General features: G+C 47.6%; 1 protein-coding gene across 3 annotated transcripts in view; it reads right to left on the bottom strand.

Moving 5' to 3' along the window:
• Positions 1–14311, bottom strand: part of TGFBR2 (transforming growth factor beta receptor 2) — an 83422-nt gene that overhangs the window by 24262 nt on the left and 44849 nt on the right. For all 3 annotated transcript variants that reach the window (XM_084751877.1, XM_084751876.1, XM_084751878.1), the window contains one exon: positions 13145–13335. In XM_084751877.1, coding sequence (XP_084608003.1) covers positions 13145–13335 — 191 coding nt within the window. The remainder of the gene's footprint in view (positions 1–13144; positions 13336–14311) is intronic.

Below are 14311 nucleotides of genomic sequence, written 5' to 3'. Positions count from 1 at the left end.
TGAAATGTCACACCGGTGACAAGAGCCAGCGACAAATGTCTTCAAGTAACCTCTCAATTTGACACAGCACTTGCCTTTATTGGAGGCTAGACCAAGGATTTCAGTGGCCATCTGCTCAGAGATACTACCAACTCTTTTTCTCTTTTCATGCCTGTGAGTGTTAGCCTGTATGAGTGCGCACGCACCACAGGCATGCCTGGCACCCATAGGAGCCAGAAGAGAGTGTGGGATCCCTTGGAACTGGAGTTACAGATGGCTGTAAACCCTGATGGATGCTGGACCCTGCACCTTGGTGGTCTACAAGAGCAGCCAGTGCTCTTATCAACAGAGCCGTGCTCCCAGTTCTTGGATGGGGATCACAAGGGCTACATAGTCAGTGTAGAGACTTTTCTTCTTAATTAGGAGCCACAGTGGGGTACTGTCCCTAAGTGGGCATATCTTCCTGCTAGGAAATAAGGATCTACATTGAGAGTGAACTTGGGAGCCTCCTCCAGGGCTTCACACATACAGAGACTCAAGACACACTTGTGAAACTAGTGCAGTCTTTCACGGAAAGCTTTCTTTTTATGTGACATAAAATTAGAGCTGTCTCTGGGGTAGAATTTCTTGAAGGCACATTCAAAGAAACGAGGCTTATGTTCACAATAGGGAAATGGTCTCATCCTGGGCTTCGTGAGTGGAATCAGTGGTTCTGTGAACTTAGTGAGCAAAAGGCCTTGGCTTCTCTCATCTTTAAATAAATGCATCATTTTAAAAATAATTATTTCTTATTTCACATGTATGTGTGTGTGCCTGCATGAATGTATGTGCACCCTGTGTGTACAGTGCCCTCTGTGGTCAGAAGAAAGCATTGCAGGCCCTGGAATTGAAGTTACAGATGGTCTTAAGCTGCTATGTGGGTGCTGGGAAACAAACCTATGCGAGTTGTAGTAAGTACTCTTAACCACTGAGCCATCACTTCAGCCCCAAACAAAGCGCTCTGAATCATTCCTTAGTATTCTCTGTACCTACAATTATGTCACCGGTAGCAATCATAGATATGCTCGTGGCAAGTGACATTTGGAAGAGCTACCTTGACAAATGCACGAGTTACTCATTACTTAGGCATCCGTCTTTTCTTTCTTTCCAGATCTGCCGGTAGATCCTGCCCAAGCATTATTATAGAAATACATATTCATCTATAAAAACATGAGATCATTGCATTTCAATGCGGTAATATTTCACACACGTTTACAAGTCCCTCCGAGCAATTCTGCAGGCTTCATCTGACTTCAATTAGTCCATAGCGCACATGCACAGAAAACAAAGTATCCTTGGAAAAGAGAAGGTATCAAGTGCTGGCCGCTCTGACAGTGTTTCCGTCAGTGGAAACACTGCCTGGATGGGCACATAGCTTCCCACCAAAGCAACTGTGGCGTCTGTTGCTAGCTCTGCTTGGCCTGGGCAGGAGCTCTGCGCTGTAGCGGGAGCCTTCTGTGATTCTGGTCTCAGAAAAGACAAGTAGCACCCACGGAGCTCTGTTAGCCAGGGCGCTAAGCAACTCATGCATGAGCATTATACTGCGCTACGGCCAAAGGTCCTGAGCCAGGTCCGTTTCACCTACACTGCGGAGATGGGCGTTGCATTTAGGCTGTGCACACTATGCTTCCTTATTGAAGATCCCCAGAGCGCTTTCCCTGGTAGGTGCTTAGCAATGAAATGAGGGGAGTGACTTGGGACAGGATGCTCTTTCTCTCCTCGGTGCTCTGGCTCTAGCACTACTTCCTTCCTGGCCAGTTGCATACATATCCTGTGGCTCCAGATGCTCACAGTGACGTGAACATCTTCACACTTAGTCAGTGACATCTCTCCAAGGATCTCTCTAGATGGCACGTCATGTTCATTAATATACATACAAGACACCAAGGTGGGCAGAAAAATGACCACCCATGTCCCTTTCTAGTGTGGTTACACTAATGAATTTTCACTCCAAGCCTTCATTGGAAATGGCTCAACTGCTGTAAATGTTAACACAGGAGTTCATGTGCTTCAATTTCATGTATGCTCATTGGGTTTTTATCCAGACATAAATAACAATCCACTTAGAATTTTTGTTTTAGTTTCTATTTTTTTTTCTTTAGTTTTTGAGGCCGTGTCTCTCATAGCTCAGGTAAGCTTCATCTTAACTGTGTAGCTGGGGATGACATTGACCACCTCACCTTCAGAGCGGTGGCATTACAGGCAAGCCTCACCATATCAGATTCCAGTGGTGCTGCAAGTTGAACCGGCGGCCTTGGAGCAGGCTATACAAGCACCCACCAACTGAGCCACACTCAGAGGTTCCACTTAGGGTGTTTTTACCACCACGTCGGCCTCATTATTTGTTTATACTAAGTACTAAGGAGTCTCAGTTTTAAGTTTTTAGCATGGCAGAGGACATAAGGAGCCTGGGCGTTGCTTGTTTTCATCTACTCTGTGTGCATGTGTTGACATGCATGTGACTGTGTATGTATGTGTGTGTGTGTGTGTGTGCCTGCCCATGACCATGTTTACAAGCAATGCTCTTGATTCATGACTGATGTGGGAGGGCCCAGCCCACTGTGGGCAGCACCATTCCTTTGCAGATGGGCCTCGGCTAGATGAGAGAACTAGCTAAGAATGAGCCAGAGAGCTACTGCTCCGTGGCCCCTGCTCAGTTCCTGCCCTGACTTCATCCAGTGATGGACCTCGGCCTAGAAGTATAAGCCAAATATAAACCCTTTCCTTCACAAGTTGCTTCAGTTATAGCAATCATCACCCAGTAGAAACCAAAGCAGAATAATCCTGCTCAATTCACCTATGTGTCTTTGTCTACGTATTTCCATGTATATATCCATGCATGTATGTATGCATACTTATTCATATATGTTTGTTCGTTTGTGTGTGTGTGTGTGTAAGTAGGTAGCTAAGTAGGCAAGTAGATAGATGATAGGTAGGTAGATAGAAAGATACATTGATTAATTGATTGATTGATTGATTGGGAAAAGAGTGAGAGAGAAAGCTCAGCTATGTTGTATATATGACAATTCTAGAGTTTGAATATCTTGCTGTGATCGCAAGATTCTTTAAGCATCTCGTTGTCTGGTGCAGAATCTCTGTACTTTTCCATTCTAAGTGAGGTCTCAGACCAACAGCAGGACCACACATGACCTAAGGGCCCACGGGAAAGTGGCGTGTTTGCCTCTGTTCTGAATTATCATTACGTCAGAAAGGGCATTTGGATGTTCCCTGCGTGGCCCTTCCCGCCTTCAAGCTTCAGAAGCACCTTTCACAAAGCTAGAGTAGATGTCTTAGCACTCTGCCAGAGGGACTGCAGTCCTAAAAACTAAGTCTCTTAGTGGCATCATCATTGGCGGAGTGGTGGCACAATTGCCTTCAGAATGGCCAACGAGAAAACAACCCCCAGGAATATTCCAGTCAATTAAGCAGCAGAGGAGTGTGGAATGAGATAGGAGTCCCCATTCATCCTCTCAAGCGAAAAGCAAGCCAATCCAAGCAAACAATTACACATGATTTTAATTAAACAACGGGAGAGCAAACTGGCTGCAGTCACAGGACTGACTAACTGGCACCATGGTGACAGTGCTGCTAAGCATTCTGGGTAGATTTTTGAGGATATTTCTTTTGCTGTAATGAGGGAAGAGGCATTCTCTCTGCGCACTTTGTTTGAATTCCTACTGCAAATATGTCAAAGCAAAGCCACGCCTCCGCTCCCCTCCCTACCTAACAGTCTCCTTTGAATGGGTTTCTTCTTGACTCTCCTTTAAATAAAGTTCAGTCTGGTGCAAAAGCCTCTTCTGGGAAGGAGGTGTGGTAAGCCCTCAAGCCAAGAGCTACAATAAAAAGGCCTGGCCACTGCAAAGTCCAAATACTAGGAGATTTCCACGTCATTCTTCATGGGGGCTAGGGAGACACTTCCGTCGGGCAAGTGCTTGCCTTGTAAGCAGAAATACTGGAGTTCAGTATTCAGAAACCACACTTGAAAAACTGGGAATAACGGCGTGTGCCTGTGATCTCAGTGCTTAGGAGACAGCAGCGAGTGGGTCCCGGGCGGAGAGGGGGCGGGGGCTTGGGGAGGGGGCGGGGGCTTGGGGAGGGGGCGGGGTCACGGACCAGCCAAGCCTAGCCTACTTGGCAAGTTGCAGACCAAAGAGAGGCCTCACTTCAAACACACAAGATCAAGAACATATGAGGTATCTAATGTTGTCCTCTGGCCTTCATACATATATGCACACACACGTGCATGTACATACACACACACACATGCACATGCACGTGTGCACACACGATTGGTGCTGGAGTTAGCAAGAAGTTAGGGAACTGAGAAAGGAGGCAGATTCTCCAGGGCACGGCTTAAAACTTAACTGTTAGGTTTTAACCCAGAGAAGGGCAGCTGATCACTGACCTGAAGCGGAAAGGTAACCTGACAACAAATGCAGTTAGATATTTTCCACTCTCCACAGCACGCACACACGCATGCACACGCGCGCACGCACGCACGCACGCACGCACGCCTGGCTTAGGAGTCTCACAGAAAAGCCTTTAACTAACCGCAGACTTAATGCCAACACTGATAGGGTGGTTATTTCTTCCCCGGCTAGTCCACAGTGCTTATGCCCAGAAGCCTGTGTCATCCTGACTCTGGGTAGCCCCCTTTTTTATTGGCAACACTGTAGATTGGCAGGCTCTCCAACTACCTACACGGCAAAGCTCTGGGCAAGTCTGTGAGCTGGCTTTCGGACTGGACGAACTGAGGTAGGAAGTGCCACCCTGAAGGTGACAGGCACACTTCCATGGGCTCAGGTCCTGGACCTGATGAAAAGAATAGAGTAAACCCTGGGGGGTCTCCTCTCCTGCCTCCTGATCCAGGACATAGTGGACCCGGCTACCTTGAACTCTGGTCTCCCCATCATCTCTCTGGTTGCCTGTCTCCTGCCTGTGCTCTTCAACCCTAAACCCAGAGACGCAGTGAAGTTGGGTGTTTAACATCTTCTCCAGGGAGATGAGCTGGCTTTGGAAAAGACCGTGCACTATAAACATCATCAGTGTCTTCAACAGTATCTGGTAATGGCTGATACTTTATGTCCTAAACTGCTGCCTGGGTACCTTTTTGGTCCATGTCATCACACCCCTCACTCACTCTTAAGGCTCGTTCTGGAGTCACAGAAGCCCATCTTCTGCAGGCCAAGGGCCTCACCTAACTAACTTCTAATCACTTGAAAACAATCCTGTTCCCCTCGAGATTAGCCAACCGACATGTGCCTTGCTTGTTTTTCTCCTTAATCTTAAGCTGAATTTTGGCCTCCTCTGTGGGGATGGCCTCGACCCACTAAGGTCTCTACCCAGGGTACACAGGGAGTACGACGCAAGACACGGAATCTAGCAGAACAGCCACTCTTGGGTCCAGTGGCGCTTGGTGTCGGCTACATACTGAGACATCCTGTGGGACTAGAAAACATTCTCAATACCAGGTCCAAAACCAGTTAAAGCCAGAACGTGCGGAAGGGAGGCACAGCTGATGCTGAATTTATAAAGCACCTGGGAGTTGAACACTGCAGCCAGAAATTTAACACCTAAATTTCAGATCCATTGTATATGAAATGACATTATGCTAGGCTTGTCTGGAGCTGGAGTTACAGGCAGATGTGAGCGAGCACCAGATGTTGATGCTGAGAACTGAGCCTGGATCCTCTGCAATAGCGGCAAATGCTCGTGACCACTAAGCCATCATCCCAGGCCCATATATAGATCTCCTTAAATCAGAAGGACAAATAAAAATTGTTTTATTAAAAGTCAACATTTTGTAGTGTGTGTGTATATATATATATGGGCAGGATGTGCATACTTGTGTGTCAGCTGGTACACGCCCATGAATGTGCATGTGTGTGTTGGGGGTGGTGAGGCAGGAGTCCACCTAAGGTTCATCAAGAGCTGCCCACCTTGTTTTTGAGTCTCGCACTGGCCTGGACCTCAGGAAATAAGCTTGGTTAGCCGGCGAGTGAGCCCAGGGGGTGTCTTCCTGCCCTGTCTCTGCTTCCCCAGTGCTGAGACTGCCAGCAAATGCTACCACACTCGGCTTTTTCATGTGGAGTCTGGGGTCCCAGCCATCTCAGGTCCTTAGGTTTACAAGACAAGCACTTTACTGACTCGGGCATCTTCCCCAGCCCTGGTATCATTGTTTCTAATAGACATAATGAATAACAAAAAAAAGGCTTACATAATAGTAGGCAGGAGTGGCTTACTATCAGAAAAGACTCCAAAGCCAGGAGCCTGTACGTGGAGAAGTTCAGATGTACACCATCTGGAATTCAGCTTGAGTGGGAATAAAAGTCAGTTCAAAGGGTTTGCCAGCTTCTCGGAGTCCTTTTTTTTTTTTTTTTTTTTTTTAACCCATTGTACAATAGGACTCTCTAAAAGTAGCCAACGGTTTAACACCAGCCATTTTGCCATCACCTGTGGGTGTAGAATTTGTGGAACACATAGGGGCAAGCTGCGGAGGACACAGACATGCAGCCACTGTAGCAGCTCTAGGGTCTGGTTACTGTAATGGCCACTCATAGCCAGTGGACGGGTCCAGGGAAGGCTGTACACACACTGGACCCCCATCACAGCGCCCCCTGCCTCTGCAATGAGTTTTGGAGAACGGGGTTCTACATATACATGTTTACAACCTCCACAACAACCACCGCCACATCCACCTTCAGAACGCCCGCGTAGGGACAAAAAATTTTTTACAAAAGGGAGTCGTTTTACCTTAAGTTATTTCAAATACGCCCTGTGCTGAGCCTAACTGAATTTTGGTGCAGTTTCTATTTTCCTTTGTTCAGACTCTGGTTTCTTGGAGGATCTGTGATATGCTCACTAGCCATCCTGTACACAACCAGAGGCTCTTTCTGCTCGGAGTCACCACTCAAAGGATGGATTCGTCCTTCCGGGAGACAACACCACTGGCTCTAATCCATACTTTTCTTCTTATTGTAACAATTTTTCTCAATCATATTTTTACCGTACCCCACTCCTGTCTTCCTTCCTTCTTCTTCAGTTCTACATTTAGTCCAGAAACTAAACCAGCCTTGTTTCATCTTAAACCAAAGATGCAAAGCTGGAAAGGAGCCGTTCTGAGGGCTGAGTGCACAATCAAAGGCAACGTGTAACCAGAGGCCCAGGGTTGCACAGCACCACTTACTCTTCTCATTGCCTGGCTATAGGACCTAAGGGATGGGATGCAGCATAGCTAGTAGAGTGCTCACTAGCCCAGCATGCAGGAAGCCCTGAGTTGATTCCCCAGCACCCTAACATCCCACCCCAGCATCCCACAGCCTTAGTGGGGACACACCCGTAATCTCAGCGCTGGAGAAGCAGAGGGAGAAGGGGCAGAAAGGTCAGGGTCAGGACAGGGAGTACAGGTCGGCTGACAGAATACTTGCCTAGCTTTCAGGAAGCCCTAGGCTGGATCCTGAGGAGGGTATAAACTGGGCATGGCGGTGCAGGCCTGCCATCTAAGCGCTCAAGACAGAGGCAGGAGGATAAGAAGTTCAAGGTCGTCTTCTTCAACTATGTAGAAGGCTCAAAATCAGCCTGAGCTATATGAGAATATGTCTCAAAACCAAAACTAAATAATAATAATAATAATAATAATAATAATAATAATAAATAATAATAATAAAGAAAAAGATATCACAAACCCCTAAATTTCTTTTAAGAAGCCAGTTGCTGGGCTGTACAGGCTCAACATGAGATTGGGGTTCAGGGGGAAAACACTTCTAAACTGCTATCACTTGGAAGGCACCGGAAGTCAGTGAAGTGCGCCCGGCATCTGGTGCACCCAGAATGGAGTAAGTGGATGGCAAGAAGCACTACCATTAAGGTTGCAAAGGGCCCAGAGGGAAGCAGCTGGCTGAGATGTGCTGCCAGCAAAGTGAAACACAGACAGGAAACCACATGTCTGATACTGTTTGAAAAAAGAAAAAAAAAAAAACCATTTGTCTTCCTGCCAGAGGGAGGCTCGCAAACCAAAAGGCTGTTTTAGGTTAAGAAGAAAATCTACAACAATGAGAGAGGAAGGGAGCAAAGCATTGTGGTTGGAGTCCTTGCTCTCCTCCCTTCTCTCAGCATCTCAGGTAGCCTACATGGGTCTCCATGCTAACTGCTAAGGCCTGCATGCAGCAGGCAGCAGGCTGTCCACACAGCTAGGTGACACAATGATCCGCTCCCCTATAGAATATATTTCTGAGTGTGCGTATGTATATGCATGTGCCCCCCCTCTCTCTCTGTGTGTGTATGTACTTGAGTAACAACAGCAATTAAATTAGCGAAAAGGTAATTTGAAATTTGAGGGAGAGCACAAGGCTGCACAGGAGAACTGGAAGGAGGGAAAGGAAGGGAGAAAATGATGTAATTATATTGTAATTAAAAATAAGTTATTATTAAAAAGAGAAATGATCCTTCCTAAGCAGAGAAAATGTGGAACTTCTCCTGGCTTTCCCCAGCAGAAGCATCCAAACTTTAGCCATGGGCTGGACATGAGCACATGTAGCCAAAAAGAGCCAGTGTAAGCATCCCAACACTCAATCATACTTTTACTTAAACCATATTCCTTTTGAGGTAAGGTCTTGTGTGGCCCAGGCTGGCCTTGAACTCTGAATTCTGATCCTCCTGCCTCTACCTCGAGCATTGAGATTCCAGGTGAGCATACTTGAACTTATGTCATGTTGGGGATCAAATTCAGGGCCTCATGCATGCTAGTCAAGCGCCCTCCCAAATGAGTCATGTCCCCAGCCCTCAACACAAAATTTTCTCCTTTTTTTTTTTTTTTTTTTGCAATTTCCTTTTCTAAATCCATAGCAATGTTCTCATCTGCGATATCTATAAATGACAGTGCCGTTCTGTAATGTCAAAACGACTGGCAGGCACAGAAGTTAATGTAGACAGTGAACAGCATCCTCTGCAGCCTTCTCTCCGGAGACATCAGACTATAGCTAGGACTCCCTGGGATGCACTGCTTTTCACAGTAACACAATTCATATGGGAATGTGTCAGGACAAAGGAGAACACGTGACCTTATAGTCACCTCCTGATGACCAGGGAGTAGCAAGGGCTCTGCTGTGCTACAGTCTCTAAATCCACAGACTTATTTATCCTCCCAGCATCCTATCAAACTCACCATTCATTCTTCATGTCTCTATTTGTGCGTGCATGTGTGTGTACATGTATGTGTACATGTATGTGTAGATGTGTGTGAAGGTGTGTATGCATCTTTGTATGTGGAGGAGGGACAATGTGTATGAGAATGTACGTATCCAAGGTGGGTGGTTGTGTGTGTGTGTGTGTGTGTGTGTGTGTGTGTGTGTGTGTGTATGCATCCACACGTGTACACACATGCATTGGAAGGCCCAAGGTGAATGTTGGAAATAATTCTCCATTACTCATCCACCTTCTGCATGAGGCATGGTCCCTTAATTTAACCCAGGGCTTGCCAATATGGCTAATCTCAAATGGCTAATTTGTTATAAAATTAAAGGGAAAAAAGATTATTTTTCTAGGCATGGTGGTTGGTCCATGCTTTTAACTCCAGCACTCTGAAAACAGACCCAGGTGGATCTCTGTAATCTTCAAACCAGCTTGGTCTATATAGTAAGTTTCAAACCAGCCAGGGCTACCTAAGGAGACCATGTCTCCAAAAGAAGAGTCAGCACTAAAAAAATGAGGCACACCTGAAAGCAGCCTGCCCACCTGAACATATCTACCAGAGGCTCCAGCATGGCAAAGCCCTCACTTTCATAATTGGTCCTGCCAAGTCCTTAGTCTGGGTCTTAGGCTTTCCTTTACAGAGGGACTCGCCCTTGGCCCGGTCTGTTGGATGTCTAGGATTTACCTCCAGTGCTAATTCCCTTTACTACATGCCCACGGTGCCTCTAAGGTTCCAAAATGAGCTGTTTCCCCTCCATGTGGAAAGCAAATGTAGGATGATCAGAAATAGTCACTGGAATCCGGAAGACGTAGACTCCACCCGCATACTTCCTTGTGGCTCATTTTCTTGCTTTCCACATCCCAAGCCCCAGCAGAATACATAACAACCCGCTGAAGAGCCACACAACTTGGGCAAACTCTCTTCAGTGTCACAGCGTCATTCCCCAAAGAGTGACACTAGGCTAAGGAGCATCTCTCTTGCAGATCCAAAACAGGAGGGCTTGTACAAAGCATCCTGAAGACTGCCTAGATGGCCTCTTGTTATTGGGAAGTAGAGGAGACGTTCTCACAGGTAAACGAACGCAAACAAGGAAGCAAGAGCTGTGCTTGCTCAGTCTAAAAATGGCACATTATCATTACTTGCATTGGGGAAATGCAAGTCAAAAGCACAGAGAAATGCTGTCTCGCCCCTCCCCCACCCCGCTCTGCCAAAATCCCAAAATGAGTGTTTTGGATCTTGTTGCCTTGGTGGTGAGCGCCTCTCTGGTTCCACCTTCCTGTGTGTGTGTGTGTGTGTGTGTGTGTGTGTGTGTGTGTGTGTGTGTGTGTGTAGGTGTGTAGGTGCTTGAGAGGCCAGAAGGTGTCTGATCACCTGGAGCAGTAGCTACAGATAGTTGTGAGCCACCAGGCCTGGGTGCTGGGAACAGAACCTCAGTCCTCTGGAATGGAAGGGGGAGCATTCTTAACTGCTGAGTCATGGTTTCAGTTCCACCCCCCACCCCTACCCCCCTACCCCACCCCCACCCTTTACAAGCGCTGCTGACATTTCAGTGTCCCCGAGGGAGGCCCTGTGATGACGCAGATGCTGGAGGCTCTCAGGGTTAGGGTTGGGATTAGGTGGCTGGTCTACCTGACACCAAAGCGCATGGGCAAGGCAGGAGTATTAGCTGGGATTTTCTTGAAAAGCTACACCCCTATTGCAGATCAGAAGGGCCACCGACTGGTCAATCAGAGCTTGCTGATAAGGTTGGGCTATGGGTGCTATGGGTGCTGACTGGAGATTACCTTGGGCTACTTTATCCCCTCTAATTGCTGCTTGTCACCAACCTCAGGATCCGACTTAACATCCTTTGAGGACCAGGTGGAACCTGTGGAATGAGTTAAGTGACTGACAGAGCTCCTGCTTCCAGAAGCTCGGAAGCGAAGAACGGAGTCAGGCAGAGTCTGGAGCCATCTGGAGAGATTCCTCCGCTCTGCCATCTCCAGCCTGCCGGCTGCACGCAGCCCCCACGGTGTATCCGCTAAATATCTCAACATTTAATTGTTCTTTGTCCTATAACCACACAAGGTTGGTCTAACCCCTTCCACTGTGGAGCATGTTCTCCAGGCTAACCCAAGTCTGTGTTCCCCGGCCACGCCCATTCCTACCCACCTCAGAATAAACACTCTTACTCCCTTTGAAGCAAGAGATGTTGTAGTGGTTAGCTTGGTTTTTGGTTTGTCAGTTTAACATGTGGTAGAGGCACCTGGGAAGGAGGGACTTCCGCTGAGGAAATGCCTCCATTAGATTGGCCTGCGGACATGTCTCGATTAGCTATTGATGTGCAGAGCCCAGCCCACCATGGAGAATGCCACCCCTGGCAGTCCTGTGCGTTCAGAGAAGTAGGCTGAACAAGAAGTAGGAGAACAAGACAATTAGGAGCATTTCCTCCCGGCTTCCGCTTCAGTGCATGCCTTGAGGTTCCTCCCTTGAGTCCCTGCCCTGACTTTTTTCAACCGATGAATTAATGATGGGAAATGTAAGCCAAATAAACCCTTCTCTCCCCAAGTTGCCTTTGGTCATGGTCTTTGTCACAGCAATGGAAACCTAGTTAGGACAGGTGAGTTTTACAAAGAGCCTCTGTGGCAGCTGCTGGGGACTCTGTTGTCCTGACAGTAACCCTCAGATGCCATCACAGCACCCAGCCATAAGCACGGAGTGGCCAGCCAGCCCTGAGCAAGCTTTCTGTGGAAATAAAGAAACAGGAGGGACTACTCAGAGCGTGATTACTCTAGTCCCTGATCTGAAAGTCACTTTCAGCCCTTCTGCTCTTATTCAGCAGCTTCCTGCTGTGATTCTGAGTCAAAACAAGAACAAAGCGCTTAATTTGTAATATTACCCTGCAGTGTAGGGGCTGTGGTTAGCTCTGATTAGAAATTCTAGACCCAGCAAGCTCCCTTTGACTGGGGAAGGTATGTGGGGAGAAAAGAGAGACTGGAAGAGGCACAGATTAAAACGAAGCAAGCTTTTCAGCATGCCCACAGTGTGGTATTCAGGCATCTGGATGCTTTGTTTGCAGGGCCTGGCCAGAACTCAGCTGGAGAACGCAGATGCCAGAACAGACCTGGAACTGGGCAATTCTAGCATCAAGGAAGCAGAGGCAGAAGGATCCCTGGGGCTCAGTGTCCAGCCTAACCTACTTGGTGAGTTCTGGACCATCAAGAGACTCTGCCTCAAAAACAAGGTGTGGCTCTAATCGTGCCTGTAATCCCAGCATTCAGGAGGCTGAGGCAGGAGGATTCTAAACTTGAGGCCATTCTAGGTTGGACTTAATGAATTACAGACTTAACCTGAGCAGCATAGTGACTATCTCAAGATTAATTAACTAATTAATTAACTAATTAATTAAGTATCTCAGGAAAATATTTGTCTGCATTCATTATTTACTCGAAATCTTACATAGTGCAGTGGTACCTCTGGCCAGCCAACCCAGCCTAATCATGTCCCAATAAGAGAGCCTGCTTCCAAAAGCAAGGCGGATGGCTGCTGAGGAACGACATCCAAGGTTGGCTTCTGGCCATCACACCCATGAGCACACACATGAACATACACTGTGCACACACCCACATATCTATGCACACACGCAGAGAAAATAAATTTCAAATAATACTGTTGATTTGCATTTCGAACAAATGCCCAGGTGCTATTGATAGCCCTGAGAACGAACGTGGGGGAAACCATTGCTTTAGGGGAAAGAAACTTAACTTGTCAAGGCAAGGTACAAAACTGGGCTCTGGGGGATGAAATCTGAGAAGGGGCAGCCTGGACCCCACTGCTTCCTGAGCACCTCTGTCCTTCTGGAAGCATGTCCTCAGAGCATGCTCCAGTGTCCCGCACAACAACAACGGGGCTCCCCTGGAGGACAGCAGTGGGGGGTGGGGGGTGTTGACGGCTCACCTTCTGAAAAGATGATGTGGTCATTGCACTCTTCCATGTTACAGGCGCACATGAAGAAAGTCTCGCCTGCCCTTTTCTTTTCCTTCATGATACACTTGGGAGACGTCGCGTCCTCCAGGGTAAAGCCGTGGTAGGTAAGCTTGGGGTCATGGCAAACCGTCTCCAGAGTAATGTTTTCATCATTCTTCCTCCTGGGGTGCAGAGGTTCATTGAGGACAAGAGAGGAGGACAGAAAGTGGGCGGGGGATGAGTAACCAGTCTCTGGATAGAATAATCACGTCTGTACATTGCTCAGGAAATAGCTTCTGCTAACAGCAGTCACTTCCTGTTCCTAAGCACTCACACTCGTAAGCCTGCACTGACTTTGCTGTTTAAGATTATAACTAAGACAGCTCTCCCTGGGGGTGGGGGGTGGGGGAGTCTCTACCTGAACCTTCAAGCATCATGACTCGGGTCCTTATAGAGGCGAAGGTGAGGAAAAGAGAATTCCCAGGGGCCCAGTCATTTTAAATCTCCCACTCCTGGGGCACTACAGGCTCACACTGTGCCTCTAGCTCATGGGGCAGAGTTGGTGTCTTGTCCAACCAGAAAGCTCTTAGAGAGGCCCCCCAGGGACACAGTGGTACATCTTCCTCTTTCTATCTTTGGTATACGTGTGTGTGTGTGTGTGTGTGTATGTGTGTGTGTGTGTGCGCGCGCATATATGTGTACCTGCGCACATATGCATGTGGAGGCCGGAGGTCAGCCACTAGTGCTGTTCTTCTGGAGATGCCACCCTTGATTACTTAGACAGAGTCTCTCACTGGCCTGGAACTTGCCAACTCAGCTAGACTGGCCAGCCAGCAAGCTGCAGGCATCCTCTTGTCTCTGTTTCCAGAGTGCTGGGATGGCAAGTGCAGGTCACCACACCCAACTGCCTCTAGGAATCAAACTCAGGTCCTCAACTTGTACAGCAAGCACTTTATTGATCACACCACTCCTAAGGCCCATGATCGGCTTTTCCTGGGTGGCGGACACAAGTCACTCTTTGTGTGTATGGGGTAAGGGTCTGGGGCACATTTCCTGCCAATAGTTGGTTTGAAAAACAAAATGGGAAGGAAGATCCTAAATAAAGAAATGCAAGCTCCTGAATTTGAGAAAGGGTCAGGGGAGAAAACAGGTAATTAA

Source organism: Acomys minous, assembly GCF_964271855.1.
Source record: "Acomys minous genome assembly, chromosome: 13".
NCBI lineage: Eukaryota > Metazoa > Chordata > Mammalia > Rodentia > Muridae > Acomys > Acomys minous.
Note: the sequence above shows the minus strand (reverse complement) of the source record. Positions and strands in the feature narration are given on the sequence as shown.